This window comes from Anas acuta, chromosome 23 (assembly GCF_963932015.1).
Source record: "Anas acuta chromosome 23, bAnaAcu1.1, whole genome shotgun sequence".
Classification (NCBI taxonomy): domain Eukaryota; kingdom Metazoa; phylum Chordata; class Aves; order Anseriformes; family Anatidae; genus Anas; species Anas acuta.
Genome location: NC_089001.1, coordinates 4,406,463 through 4,421,103, shown reverse-complemented (window position 1 = coordinate 4,421,103; position 14,641 = coordinate 4,406,463). Strand labels below are relative to the sequence as shown.

General features: G+C 45.7%; 1 protein-coding gene across 4 annotated transcripts in view; it reads right to left on the bottom strand.

Moving 5' to 3' along the window:
* Positions 1 to 14,641, bottom strand: part of B3GAT1 (beta-1,3-glucuronyltransferase 1) — an 84,819-nt gene that overhangs the window by 44,684 nt on the left and 25,494 nt on the right. For 3 of the 4 annotated variants that reach the window (XM_068659100.1, XM_068659102.1, XM_068659101.1), the window contains exon 3: positions 11,338 to 11,417. In XM_068659100.1, the coding sequence (XP_068515201.1) occupies positions 11,338 to 11,417 (80 nt within the window). Of the gene's footprint in view, positions 1 to 11,337; positions 11,418 to 11,493; positions 11,550 to 14,641 lie in introns of those variants that run through there. The other variant, XM_068659115.1, reaches the window with a different exon arrangement.

Here is a 14,641-nt window from a genome sequence, read left to right as displayed (position 1 = left end):
AAACAGGGGAAAGATTTTGGCAAAGCCCACAAACTCTGTGGTGGTGTCCAAGCTTCCTATCCTCTGATTAAAGTCACTCCCGTGTTGCCAGCTGCTTCAATAGCAAAAGCACCACTTCACAAGAACATTAAATGAGGAGGGAACCTCAGACACAGAGTCCTTTCCTCCTCCCAACGCCTCTCTCCCTTAAAATACCGACTTTGAGATTTCATGTTGTCCTTAGAAGTGACAGCAGCCAGGACTTGATGTAATTAGCAGCCTGGTAAGACACTGCGTTTTTGTTCTGCTGGTAATTAAGTCAGTTTCTTGTCATGGGCTAACGAAGGAAAATGTTCAGCTGAGAGAAATTGATGGTAAAAACGGATCTCGATACAAGAGCCCACTTATGGTAACTGGTTGCTACAGGGCAAATTCGAGGACCCTTCGTTCTCCCAGGACTCACTATCCCACCTTCCAGGTTGACATTGTTTTCTAAAACAGTGGGCTGCTAGACCGTGCCCTAAATCCTCATCAATAAAGCAATGAATTTCCCAAATCCAGTGCACAAACTGGAAGAAACTGGCTTGCAAGGACTGAAGGAGTTCCGTGGGTCGTATTATTGTCACGTCAGTTGAGGTAAATTAATAATTTTCCTGATTAATTCTGATGCATGTGAGCATCCCCCACCAGCAGCTGAGGAACAGACAGGACAAGAAAACCATTTTTCCCTTGCAAGGAAAGGAACAACTGTGGTGCTCCGCTGGGAAATGGGCCTGCAAAGACGATCACTTCTAATCTGTGTGATGCACAACGCCGCTCCCGGCGGGGACACAACTGCCACAAACACATTTGGATTAACGGGAGGGGGATCTGCCCACGGCAGCACCTGGGAAGGCAGCTCCTCAGTCCCTGAGCTGCACACACAAAGCAGAGGGGACCACGGTGCTGCCCAAACCTTCACCCACCCTGACACCACGGCCTCAGGTGGGAGCACGCTGGATTCCTGCAGGTACCGGCTGAAACCATCAGGCTGAGAACTTTCTCTCTTGAGGATGTCTGCCCTCGGGTGATACCGACGGGTTTCATATGCTGAATGGTGTGAGTATGTCCTCTCCTGGCTGGTACCTCGCTCTGGGGTACTGTCCAAACACCGAGTTGTTTGCAAAACCTGCATTTCCTTGCCCAGACCTACCTCCATGAAGTGATGCGAGGAGTGTAAGGTGTAGATGTGCGATGTGCTCAAGTTCCCAGAATGGGTTAGTAACAACAGCCGAGGCTCCTGGATACCAGGCACTGCCCTAACCTGCTCTTCAGAGACTTGCACCGCTCCAGCCAAATAACACAGGCATATTTCTGTCCTGCAGCCCCAAAGCAGCCTTACCATGCTCCAACTCCAGCGCAAGAGGGGTAATCTCATCCCTCCCCCAAGCAACGTCTAAGAGGAGAAGCTGGTTTTCTGAGATAGCAAGTCCATACTTGGAGCAAGACATCCAGTATATGAATAATGGAGAAGCCAGCAGCAGCTCCACGTGTAAGTTCACCCAGACATTTCACTTAGAGCTGACTAAAATCCCCCTGCTTCACACTTCTCCGATTGAATCCAGCATCCCAACTCAGTACAACCACTCCAAGGGCAGAGAAACTTCCCATGCAACTGAAGTAAAATATTAAGTGACATTTGTAGATGATGTCTTTTTAAAATGTCTTTGAAAGATTGCTCCATTGTCCTGCATCTTTTAGCTCTCCCCTAACTAAAATGCCACAGTCTCACATGCTACCTCAGCTCAGGCTGTATCTGATGAAGCAGAAATCAGTACTAAAGAAGTTTTTTCCCCTATTGCTTCCCCATCTCATCAGCAGACATGGAAAGACAGACCAAGCTCTACGCTGGGTGCTCCTAATTGCCACTATTTGCCCCAAGGCAGCCCTCTCAAACTCCCTAATGTCCATTTGCTATTTCATGTGGATCTTTCTTCTCTCGTCTGCTGGCTTCCAGTTCAGGGCATCTCTGTTGCCAGGACCTGGGCTGTACCCTGGTGTCAGAGCTGTCAGTCGCTTGCAGCAACTGACAGGCAGCCGTTTCGTTCGGCACAGTTGGGTGAACAGCCCCTTCCAGCACATTTTGTTATTCACATGCTCCGCCTGCTAATTGCTTTCTGAAATGGGGAAGAAACAGATGACGAGCAGAATGCAGCTCCTGACAAATTCCCCAGCACTGTAAATACGACTCACCTTGCTGTAAACAAGGAAATGCTAAGTGGTGGTGCTGGTTTGTGCGTAAATTGGGGAAAAAAAAAAAGGAAGAAAGAAGGGAAGAAGGAAAGAAAAGTGTAACGAAAACATGCAGTAAGCAAAAAAATCTCAAACTCCTGTGTCCCTGAATACCCTGCACAGGGGTGAGAACCCCAATCTGTTTTGTGTGTTTCACTCTGAAGACAGGTGTAATCCTCTCTGCGCTAATACCTGCACAACTACAAACCATTTGGCCAGCACTTATTAGGGCTGAGCAACCTCTTTGTCTTGCTAAAGATAACCAGAATCTAGCATTCACAGGCAGGTTCTTTATCCTCAGCACTACTTCATCAATGAGCAAGAGCAAAGAGGGGCTTAAAAACAAGAAAACAATTTAATTTCTTTTGGACTCTAGGCATCTCAGTATCAGTTATGTTAGGTGAGCAAAGGCCGCTGCATTTTACAGTGCACAGACCAAGGATCTGCCGGCTCTGCAGGTATTATGACTCTTCTACTTTAAAGGGAAATATAATTTGCTCTTAAAATAATGAGATTTAAAATTAATAAGCTTGGGGCTTTCAGCTTGCTGGACTGTGAATCTGTAGGCTACACTTCTAACACATTTTCCGATCCTTCTCTATAGCCACAAGGCCTGGAAGCTTATTTAAAAACAAAAGCTGAAGATTCCCATGCTTCCAGGAAGAGAGGCTCTACAGAGAAACATCAAACACCATTAGATTCACAATCACATTGTAAAAATCGACAACACAAGTATATAAGCACACGGTATTACTACTTACTTCCAGATCTAAACCATTGTGCAGTGGTATGGTTCAACAGCATGAGTCATTCCACCCCAGAGGCAATTGCATTTCAATGCTAGATGTAGAAGCAATACAAAAACCAGGTGCACACTCACAGCTGGCACTCTTTGGAGAGGGAAGGTGCTGGAAGCACTGAGATTATACAGGGCTGCAACAAATAGAAAACTCCAAGTGCAACAGATATGTAAACACTTTCTACAGATACCGTACTACTCCTTATAGAAAGACATAGCTAGAAGAAAACTTCAGAGTGTAGGACGTGAACTGTGGTACTGTTTGGGGCACAAGGACATCAGCTCTGATAGAAGATATCGAACAAAGTCAAGGAGATTAGGGAAAATGACCAGGGAAATTTTAATTCACGGGATCCTTTTTCTGCAGACAGATGGTCATTTCAGCCTTTCTATTCTCTAATCCCTCATTCTGCAAAGCAAACATCCTAAATCCCAGATAATGTAGGTTTTACCATCTCATACATTTCCCACAGCATTAAGGTTGGTCCCGGCGATAGGATACATATGCTTAAACATCTGCATGCCTCAGTAATTCACAGCCACAAGAAGCTCCTACCTTGATCCAGCACAGAGGTGATCCCTGCATCCTGGCCTCCAGGCCCAGAAGCCAGCAGGGACCCCTGTTAAGGCAGGCACCTTTTCCAGGAGACATCACAGGGATTAAAGGCTGTTGATTTGGTACCAAGCTTTCCCTGTGTTTGCTTTCCAGTGAGATCCTCCTTGCCAGAAATACACCCACATCTCAACACAGTTCCGTTTTCTCCATCAGGCTAGATACCAGGAGAGAAAAACTAGAGAAACGAGAAGGTTTTCAGAGTTACCCACCCACAACACTTGCTGGGTCTTCTTGGGACTTTCTTGTTGAGGGAAGCTGTTTCTGGAAACAGCCTTCCTCTGGCACAGCCAAGGCTCCCCAGCCATATCTCTGAAGAGGAAAAAGACTGAGCACATTTTACACACTGCCATGTTCCTACCATTGAGGAAAAAATATCATAGCCAGCAGCATGGCAGGGAACTTGCATTGTAGCTGCCTGTGACTTCTGGGAAACAGACACCTCAGATCTGTTTTTGTTTTTTTTTTTTTCCCCATCATTTGACTTAAAGAAGAACCAAACTGACAAACTGCCCCTTTGGAAGCAACAGCAAGTAGCCCAGGTTGCAGGCTGTAAGCAGCTCAGTAAAACATGATCTGAATGAGGTTTTACTTGACCTACTCTTCTCCTAACTGTGGAGGTAAAGAAACCATCAGATGAAAAGGGGCTGAAGAAGGCTCAAAGTTAAGAAATTCATGATCAGTTTCTCAGCTTCCTTGTTTGTTCGCTCAAATGATTCACAAGGAGCAGTAAGTATCTCATAGCCTCACAGAGAGCGCTCACAATTAAACAGACATTGAAATGAATTTCATGAAATATGCATACTGTTTGCTTCCTAAAAAGCTGTTTAGATCAGACCATGAAAAGATGAGAAACTAGTGATTAGACCAACAGCCACTCCCCACTTACCCTTAATGAGCCCTGCACGGATGTGGAACAAAGGATGAGGCTGTGAGAGCCCTAAAAGAGGCAGAAGCACCGGACCCACTCTTTGCTGATGTAAATCACCAAAATGACAAATAGTCCCCAGGTCTTTGAACCAGCTGAAGATCCAGCCTGTCTTCCACATAGGGGAACCTTAAGGAACTAAGAACCACAGTAAGAAACCAAGTAAGAAACCACAGCCTCACTATCAGTAACGCTCACATCAGCAAAGTCCCAAACAGGACTTCAGAAGATGTTGCACCATAGCACTCTGCAGGCTCCAGAGGCAGAGCAAATCTTTGGGGACCACAGAAACCCCAGAGAAGTCCATGGGTGGTTAACAAGGCCATGTTTTGAGGGCAGAGCTCTCTGGCAGGGTAGGAGACCACCCCCATGTCCAAGGCACTGCAACCCCAAACCCAGCATTAGATTCTCTTCCCCTGCTGTGGAAGTAATACTAAGAGCTTTCCCCTTTCCCTCCTCCCACATCATCTGGGACAGGGCAGGAGGTTTCCATCCCCTGACCAGGAGGACTCACCCCTCCTCACACACTAAAGATTCAGTGCCTCAAACCCACAGCCTCTTCCCATGGCAGATTTGCTGCACTCCAACTTGACACAGACCTGGGCACATCCTCGCTGCCGTTCAGATGCAGCACATCACATCTCGGGAGTTTTGTTTCTGACAGGCTTTCTCCTCTCGCATGGTTAATAGCTCGCTGTTTGTGTTCATGCACGAGGAGCAAATTCTTCATTATTGGAGAGATCTGACATGTACAAACAATTGGAGTAAATTGATTGTATTTTCCAAATCATCACACTGACTCTAATTCTATCTGCAAGGCACACTAATTTGCACTAGAATTACCTCCTAAATTAGGAATTAGAGCTTTTGATAGAGAAGAGCAATGACTGCCCTTGTGTCACAAGGCTGGGGAGGAAAGGTGTCGATCCCTTCCAATTTGCACCGACAGAGAGTTTTAGGCTACCCTCAGAGCCCATGGAAATGTGATGAAGGAGACACCAGTCACATGAGGTTCCTGAAGTTTTCAAGGAGATATCTCACTGGTTTGGATGCACGTTTAAAAAGAACTGAGTATTTAAACTTCATAGTTTTATACTCAGAGTCTACCCTTTTCTCATGCAGGAATTCTCCTGGTCCCTTGCAAAGTGGAGATACACAGCCCTGCAATTTACTTATTGATTTCTTTATTTATTTTTGAATGATGACGAGCACCGCCGAAAATCAGATCTGCAAACACTCAGAAAGTGCCTTTGTGCCTGCCGGAAGCAGACGAACAGGGCGCACTGTGCTCCTCCAGACATGAGGTCATCCGTGCTGCTCCCGGAGGCTGTGCAGGACCAGCTCATTTCGATGTAAAAGAAGCTAAATCATTAAGTTAACCTGAATCATGCACCCACGAAGCGTCTCCGTCTCCAGAAAGAGAAGGGATCAGAGCGTTCAGCGCTTTCCAAATCGCCAGACACAAGGTGTGTTTCTCTGACACCGCCTTCTCTATCTGACACACAGCAAAATTTATAGCACTTCCAGCCCCAGATGCTCCTTTCTCAGGGCCGGGGAAGGCAAATAATGTGACAGATGTTAGGGATGCTGCCTAAACAGTGAAAGACATAAGATATATATCTACACAGATATAATCTAAATATATAAGCCTATTAAAACTGTCCATTCTGTGAGCAGTGGAAGTAAAGCACTCTGAATTTCTTGTGGACATGGATTGTGGTCTAGGCTCTGTTGCTCAGCGAGATGCAAGCTCCCAGTGATGCTTTTCCTGTGTTTGGGACGTTTGCAATGTCTCCCACGCAGATTCTGGTATCTAATAAGGGTGACCTTCCAGTGCAGCCCCCATAGTGGGACTATCAGAGTGTCTTCTCTGGCCACCCATGATTACAAAGCCTATAGAAATATAGGATTCTGCCAGTCCCTTTGGGTAATACAACAAACACTCCCTGAATTCTCCTTGAGACTGACACGTTCTAGAGAAATTTGTTTGAAATTTGCAAATGGTTCAAAAGCGATCAGAGGGCCAAAGACAGCAGCATCTCATAGGCCCTGTCTTGTTTGCAAATCCAATGAAAATCATCTCCAGGGAATAAATATAATTATCACTGCAGCCCAGAGAACGCTCACAACTTAAGCTGGACCTGACACAAAGAAATAGACAAATAATGGAGAGGGAAGGAAGAAGGCAACATCGCCTCTCTTAGATATGCAAAAATATCCTGCTAAACCCCAGGGAGTCACAAAACTGACTTTGTAAAGGCATGATTAAAGACAAAACAAATGCTGGGAGTTCTTTTTCTTTGCCTTTCAACTTCAGCAATTATAGAAACTTAACCTGAAGCACACTCCATCTGCAACCAGTTGAGCTACATGACTGTTTATATCCTTAATTTGAGCGGAAAGCTGAGATATTCATACACTTGTGCACTTCTAGAAACTGAGGATTCGTGGAGGGAAAGTAAGATTCTTCATGACTTACACGTCTGATGAAACAGCAGGACACTGGGATGGGGAGAAGTACCAGTGCAGCAACAACTGACAGCTGTTTAGGTCAGGAGAGGGTGTGTTTATTGCACAGCTATTTCCTTGGGTGCCCACGTGTCCTCTCCCTCCCACACTCCTTGCCGGGGAATTGCCAGATGTGGGTTTTCTGGAGGGTTCACTTCCAGCCGATTACACGCTGTAGATAGGGGACATGCACAACACTGCCCTGGCAGATGCTGCTGCACTCATCCCAGGCCCCTTGCACGCACTGACAGCAGCACTGGCTGCTGGAAACCTCTTTTGGAGATCTGAGAAACTCCTCAGGGCGAGATGGAGACCGAGTTGTTACAGTTGGATGAGGACACGACAACAGCACGGTTGTTTCTGTCTGCTCAGTAACACAAATTTCCTGGGGTGAACAACAGAACCATGGAAGTAACACCCGCGGCCACTTGTACCTGGGAGAGCGTTACCTCTCTGTCCACGTCTGCCTACAACATACAAACAACCCAAAATGCCACCGCAAATACAACAGACCAAATCACTATCCCACTCTCAGATGCGTCAAGACAGTACTTTAAGTAAAAAGTGAGTTTCGCCTCTGCAAACAAAGCTTAAATTTCTCTTTGGTCCTGTGCCACCCCCCGGCAGTCTCCCCGATCATTCTGAGTAAGCGGGGTCTGCGTCACGGCTCTGTGCAACAACTACACGGTTACTTCTACACTCACAACTCCATGTAACAAAAGGCATTTAATTTATTTTTCCTAGCATTTGATCTTTTTTCCCTCTTTGGAGCGTGCACTCCCAGGATCTTTCACTGTGCCCACTGCCACGAAAACGTGACGCTCACCACGGGGGATGAGGGTGAGGGAGGGAAAGAAGTATGCTGAAATTCTGAGAAAATAATGGGATTCCAGGAAGGAGAGATTTTAAGGAGAGAGCTAACTGCACAGGTGATGCAGATGAGAAGCAGGTACTATGATTCACACAGTTCAGCATGCTGGGCTCAAATGGCAGAGATGTGGCTGGGAACAGTGGAGTGATTTCAGGCAACAGGAGCCAGGAGGGAAGCAGTATGCCTTCCCCCAGCATTTGTTCAAACGGTTTCATCCCCGCCACTCAAAAGAGTGCACAAATGCCTTATATTCAACCAAAAATATATCCATAAGCAGTGCACTTGTAGAGGTATAAAGGTAACTGATTAGGTGCTTTATGGGATGAGCATGTTAGTGCCCTGGCTTTATTGGCTGTTAGTAGTTCAGCTCGGTTAGGATCCTGCACTCTTCTGATTATGCAGATACAATCTATCACATTGTTCTGGAAACTTGGGTAGAGCTGTGCTCGGAGAGACGGCTGCAGCTGCAGCAGGCTGGGAGAGACACACATCATTGCTCTCTTTTATGAGAAGGAAAATTGGCTGTTGCTGCTCCTGCAAAAAGCAGCTGTTATTTGTTGTTTTCGGGGTGGTTGTTGGTTTTGGGTTTCTTATTTTGAACTATTATGATGAGTTTGCCTCCTCTTCCCACTTAACCAAATTACAGAGTGTTTATGTTTCCATCCTCTCATGGAGATGTACGAAGCTGGCACGCCTGCTTACAGCCAAGCAGAGGTCTGCTTGCCTCTCCTCGGGCAGAGGCACACCTTTGGCAGGATGGAGGAGCCTGCAGAGAAGAGGGGGAGCCCTGGCCACCTGCCTGAGCTGCACCAACCACCTGCTGTCAGCTTTCTCCTTCTGTACAACAGCAAGAACCGCGAATTTCTGTGCCTGGATTCAGAGGACCCAACCCAATCCTTGCAGGAGGACCGTGGTGGTGGCTTCATCACCGATTAAGTATCAGAGCTGGCATCCACCAGGCCCTTTGCCCCCAGACCTGCCATGATCCTACAGATGGTGATGGGGACCCACCAGACCCTCCACGACCCTACAAATGGTGACGGGGAGCAGCCCCCAGAGAGACTCACAGCAGGAGAATGGGAAGAGTTTACGGGTACCCCTAATAGCCTTTTCTAAAGCACAATTTTCTGCAGAGGTCAGTATACATTTGGGCCAAAGAAACTCATGACCTTTGTGAAGAGCTACTGCCAAACCCTTAACATTAAGGTGCAAGTGTGCCATGTGTGCAGACAGACCCCTTCCATAGAAAACCCAAATGATCAGAGCTCACCCCCTGCTTTTCTAAAAAGAAAAGGGGTGGGGGGAAATGTGAATTTGCCTTACACTCCAGGACAGAAATACAGGCACAGTTTTTCCTCCCAGTCTTTTTTAATAAAACCACCTCATCCATTTCATAAAAGAAACTCATTTTAAAATAGCACTACTTTTGCATTAAAATGTTTCCCCTTCATAAAACACCACTGCTACATTTTTAATATAATAGCAGTTCCGACTCCCTAGAAATATGTTGTAGCTTATATTTAAAGGGATCTTTAAAATGTTTCCAAGACACAGCTGTTATTCAGAGGTAACAAAAAATGCCTTCCTTCTAAATTACAACTGTTAGCCCCTTTTCAGTCAGGATTATACAAACCATCTGTGCCCAAACTACAGAAGATGGACGTGTGGTGTGCAAGCTATAGAAAGTTTGATTTCCTCTCTGGGTGTTCCCAGATCAATTCCTGGCATGCCCACCCAGGTTGCTGAAGGTAATCACACCACTACTTTCACGTGTCTTTATAACAGCCCAACAAGCAGCCCTGAAACTCAAATTCCAGATCACACACAGAGAGGCCAGACAAGCAAAGAGTTTCAGGTCCTGATCCTGCAGTCAGCTTCCTGTGCCCAGATCCATGCACAAACTTTAATGGGGTATTATGCTGACAAGCACTGGCAAACACATACACATTTGGCTGGAAATCACGGCCTATTCTTTTCTTTCCTAAGAAGCAGGACGTTTCATTAACTAAAAGCAAGTCATTAAGAAAAAAAGAAAAAAAAAAAAAAAAAGAAATGGGAAATCCAAATATAATTTTATTCATTTTCAAATAGTGCTGCAATCACTCAGATGCACTGCAAAACACTGGCACAAAATAAATGTTAAAATAAGAGACTTACCCTCTGCTGCCAGCTGGCTGCAAACCTCGTCTGCTGACAGCAATATCAGAAGCTGGTTGTATCTTTGCACTTGCTGATGGTCAACCCACGTGTCCAAGACAATTCTAGCTATTGTCATGGAACTGCTGTTCCCTATGAGCCTTAGGCTGCTTAATACAATATTTCTCATTCACATATTTGGTGTTTCAACTCCTCCAGCCTTCTAAGCAATAGCCCCTTTGCATTCACCCTGGTTGTATGCACTTTGTTCTAGTGAAACCTTCTTCCTCTGGAACTAAATCCCCTGTTATTGTCCCCAGCCCACACACCTCTGCAGGCATTCTTGGCTTCAACTCATGTTTCTGCACAACCTGCACCAAACTCCCTTTCTGTTAATGCCATTTTAGCCCTCCCCTAACCTTCTAGCTCACATTTTTCCTATGCATTCCCTTCTAGATCTCATGCTGTCCCATATTCTTTCTTCCTTCAGGCTTTGTGCTGGGAAGGTGTGTGGGGGGAATGCTTAGCTTATATAGCACAGCTACTGTGCAGGGTGAAAGGTGGGAACCCCTTAAGGAAGTTAAGTTTCTGAGAGTTTTGGCACATTTAATACCTTTGTGACAAAACCTGAAAGAGCAATAAAAATGAAAGCCTGCAGGTCTATGGTGTGAGCTGTAAAGATGCAGCCTTCACAATCACAGCCTGGAAACTGGGCTGTGAAGGCAGTGAGAACACAGCAGTGTCACTCACGAGACACTTCATCGAGCCAGCAAGGCTGCCAGAATGGCTTTCCTTGTTGGCAGAGTCCAAAGGAGCATGAAAACATTAATCAAAGCAAAAATAAATCAGGCTACTTTTAATTTAAAACCCCGCCATGCTGGACTCCTGTTCAGCTTTGGCAACACACAGGCTTCAGGAGCATCTTAGTTCATCCAAACCATGGAATACTTTTTCTGAAGCCACTGCAGAACCGTGTGCTCAAGGCCCAAAGGGTGGTTGTTGTCTGCACAGCGATCCTTTCCAGAAGGAAAGGGAAGCAATGCGTTATTAGCAGAGCCAATTTGCTGCCTGTCTGTAGAAGGAACTGTCACAAACACGCTGTAGCATAGTAAATCCAGCCAATTTGCACCTGTAGTTGTAGCAAAACATACCACAGGAAAAAAAAAGCACTGTCAGCAAGCTGACACCTCTTCCCAACGTTTATCTGTCCCCTTGCTCAAAAGTTCACTGACCTTGCTCACATCCCTCCTCCTCTCTGGGGAGTTTGCACAACCACTGTCCAGCCTCGTGGCTCACCCGCTGGGGAGGGTCTCTGCAAAAAGATGAAATCAAGTCAGCCCTTCCCTCATCCTGCCAGGGAAAAGAGGGCAGATCGAACCTTAGAATACAAGTAAATGCATGGATGCTTCTTTCCAGATCTTTCCTTCTTTCCAGTTTTTAAAAGGAGCAGGGCAAAGCTGGATATTCTAATGCTTATTTATTTTCCTCATGGGCACAACAGAGGCATAAAGAGGTGAAGTGATTTGCCTACGGCAGCAGAGCAAGTCAGCAGCAGAGTGAGCGTGTAGCTGTGACAGCCAGACGAGCCCACCTGACTACGCCACCTCTTGCTCCAGCTGCAGCACATTTACATCCCAGCATCATTAGTTTGTTGTCTTTACACGGGCTAAATTTACACAGCAGCAAAAAGAAAGGAAAATGTGTAGAGAAAGGGACATAACATTGGCTCCGTGGGGATTCTGTATTAACCAGGCAGGGATATGGCATTTATCAGATGCAGATAAGCATTCGAGGAATGAGGGGAGAAGTATTCATTAGCTGGTGATATGTATTTCCATGCAGCAGATTTTTTTTCCCTTCTGATCAGCAAATCACACCTTTTGCAGCAGGATTAGTTGATGCCTTTAATGATAGTATAAGAAGATTATATTTCCCCTTTCTCTTCACAATTCGAAGCTCTTAAACACAGAGGAGCAGCTTCCTTGCAATATCACCACGGAATTACCACTCTCCTCACATAAACAGCCAGAGAGGCCATCAGAGTGGAGCAGGGGTATTTGCCTTGAACATATTCGCACAACAGCTCAGCAAGAGAAAATAGCAGCCGCAGATGAACCCTTCAGATCGCATCGCCGCTGAGGGCCTGTCAATTGCCATTTGTCCTGATCCACTGGCAGTGCTCAGGAGATGAACTGATGCTCTTGGCTTTCTGGTGGAGACCTGAGATGCGACTGCATCCAAACAGGGAGCCACACGGCCCCTTTGGATGCTTCGAGGCCATCTGAGCTGCAGCCAAAGCTGAGGGAAACGGCATTGGTCATGGGAACTGGCATGCAGGGGAAAATATTCCGCATTTCTCGTGTGAAAGGGTTTGCAGCTTTAAGCACTGGCATCCAGGGGATGTTTATAGTGCAAGATGCAAATGAAGGAACATGTCTCCGAGACAGAAAACTCTAATTAGCAAATAGTCCATCCAGGCCCAGTTAACCATTTAGATTGCCTGGCAGCACCGAGCAGGTCTTGGAAGCAGCCGTGGCGTTTTTTGATGGCAGGAGGCCTGGCCTTTCAAAGCTTAGGCGCAGCGAGGTTGAAAGCAAGCCAACAAGAGGGAAGCAGAAACCAAAGGTGCATACAGAATAAAAATGTGTTACAGGAAAACAGAAGAGTAAAAATAAAAAGCTTTCCATGAATTAAATGATTCAGCTCAGTAACTGCAGTCCCGTTAAACTTCTCCCAGGCTCTAATCCTGTTACTCAGAACAGGGAAGCATTGCTTTTTGATTAGTTTGGGCATCCACCGTTAGGGATTCCTAATCCATCCCCCATTTATCACTTACCTTGCCAGGGAAAGGCAGGGTGGCACAAAGAGCCAGTGTTCTCTTCATGTAGGCATCGTTAATGAAAACCTTTCCTGAGCAATAAAGTGCTGATTGGAGAAAGCTGTCACAGAATTTCTTTCCTCAGGAAAAGCCTCAAAGGCAAAGTGGTGGTGGCACCGTCTATAGCTCCTGAAGCATCCAACCCTTTCCATCACTCACTAATAAGGACATCAAAAATACCAAGAAGACAGTTGAGAATGGGAAACGTAACAGAGAGACAAAGACTATTTTTTCCCTACATTTTGAACCTGCTTTTATAATCCCTCATAAGAGACATTGTTCTCTATTAAAGCCTAGAGGGTGATTTGCAGGTACAGAAAGGACCTAATCTCTACAGAACTACCTTGTTTTTGGAGTTACTTCTGAAGAACCCTTTTTAATTCTAAAGAATTCTTTCAGTTTCATCCTTCTGAAGTTCCACAGGCCTCTCTCAGGCCATCGGTATAGATTTGTAAGGCTGACAAACAGCATTTAAAAAAACAACAGCACAGTAGGACAGAAACAAATCTGAGTACTGGCACCGTCAGTGTGGCTGTTTCCCTGCTGAGCAACAGTGATGCTGTTTGCTACACTGCACACCAGCCCCTGAGCCTAGGAGAGGCCAACAGGCAGCACTGCCGCTTTTCTATCTGTACAACTCCAGAATTTAGAGAAATTCACTAAAGGAACCTGAGGGAAGGTCTTCCTGGGTAGAGAGTACACAGGCACTCTGTAAAACAAAAGGGAGGCTGAGCGTGGTTTGATGTTTACTGTTTGCATACTGCTCACAGTGTCCGAAGTGCTTTGCAGACATGCACAAAGACAGTGCTGCAGTCCTGAAACACTACAGCAAATAGGGATGTAAAGGAACAAAGGGTTACGTTTCCTCTTTCCTGCACGCCTGCATCAATCTGAGGGCTTTGATTTCACTGCCTGTCTGGACACTGGGATTTCAGAGCTGTGACTATTTACTCTGACAAATTATAAGACACTGATCAGCCCCCGAGTTTTCTTGGAGCTACAGGTAAAAAAATAATTGTTTCTACCAGAGCGTCTGGAATAAACCCAAGCTCAACAAAGAAATATCATTTCTGGGAAGCCAGACTGGTTTATTTGTCTTCATATCATCCGTCTTCCTTGTTGCTGTACCTCCACCCATGTGTTTCTGCTGCTCCCTGAGCCAGTGGAATGAATAAAAATCCCAGGCTGAGCCTTTATTAGCATGTGTAATGCAAGTCAAGCTGCTTTGAATGTCCTCTTGTTGGGTATTAATGCAGCATGCCATTTGTTACACAAGTATTTTGCTGTGGCAGACAGAAAGTGACATTTATGGGACTATCATGAGAATGAATTTCACCATCCATTAAAATGATGTACAGGTAAACACTCCATTCATTCTAAATCTATGAGCTTTGGTTCTTTCTCTGCTCTGGTAGATGGGTCCATCAATACAGCTACTATTAGCCAAACTATTTGCTGGGAAGTGAGAACTGCTGAAAAATGTTACAGGCCTGTAATTAAAGGGATTGTAGCTTGAAGGGAGAGTACAAGAATTAAAGTTATTAGTGAACTCTCCTCTTATAGATCCGCATGTGTGCAGCAGCTGGGATGCATCGGCAGAGCTGTGCTGCTGGAAAAGCCTTGTCTCGTTCAGACACAAGGAAACGCAGCTCCTGGCT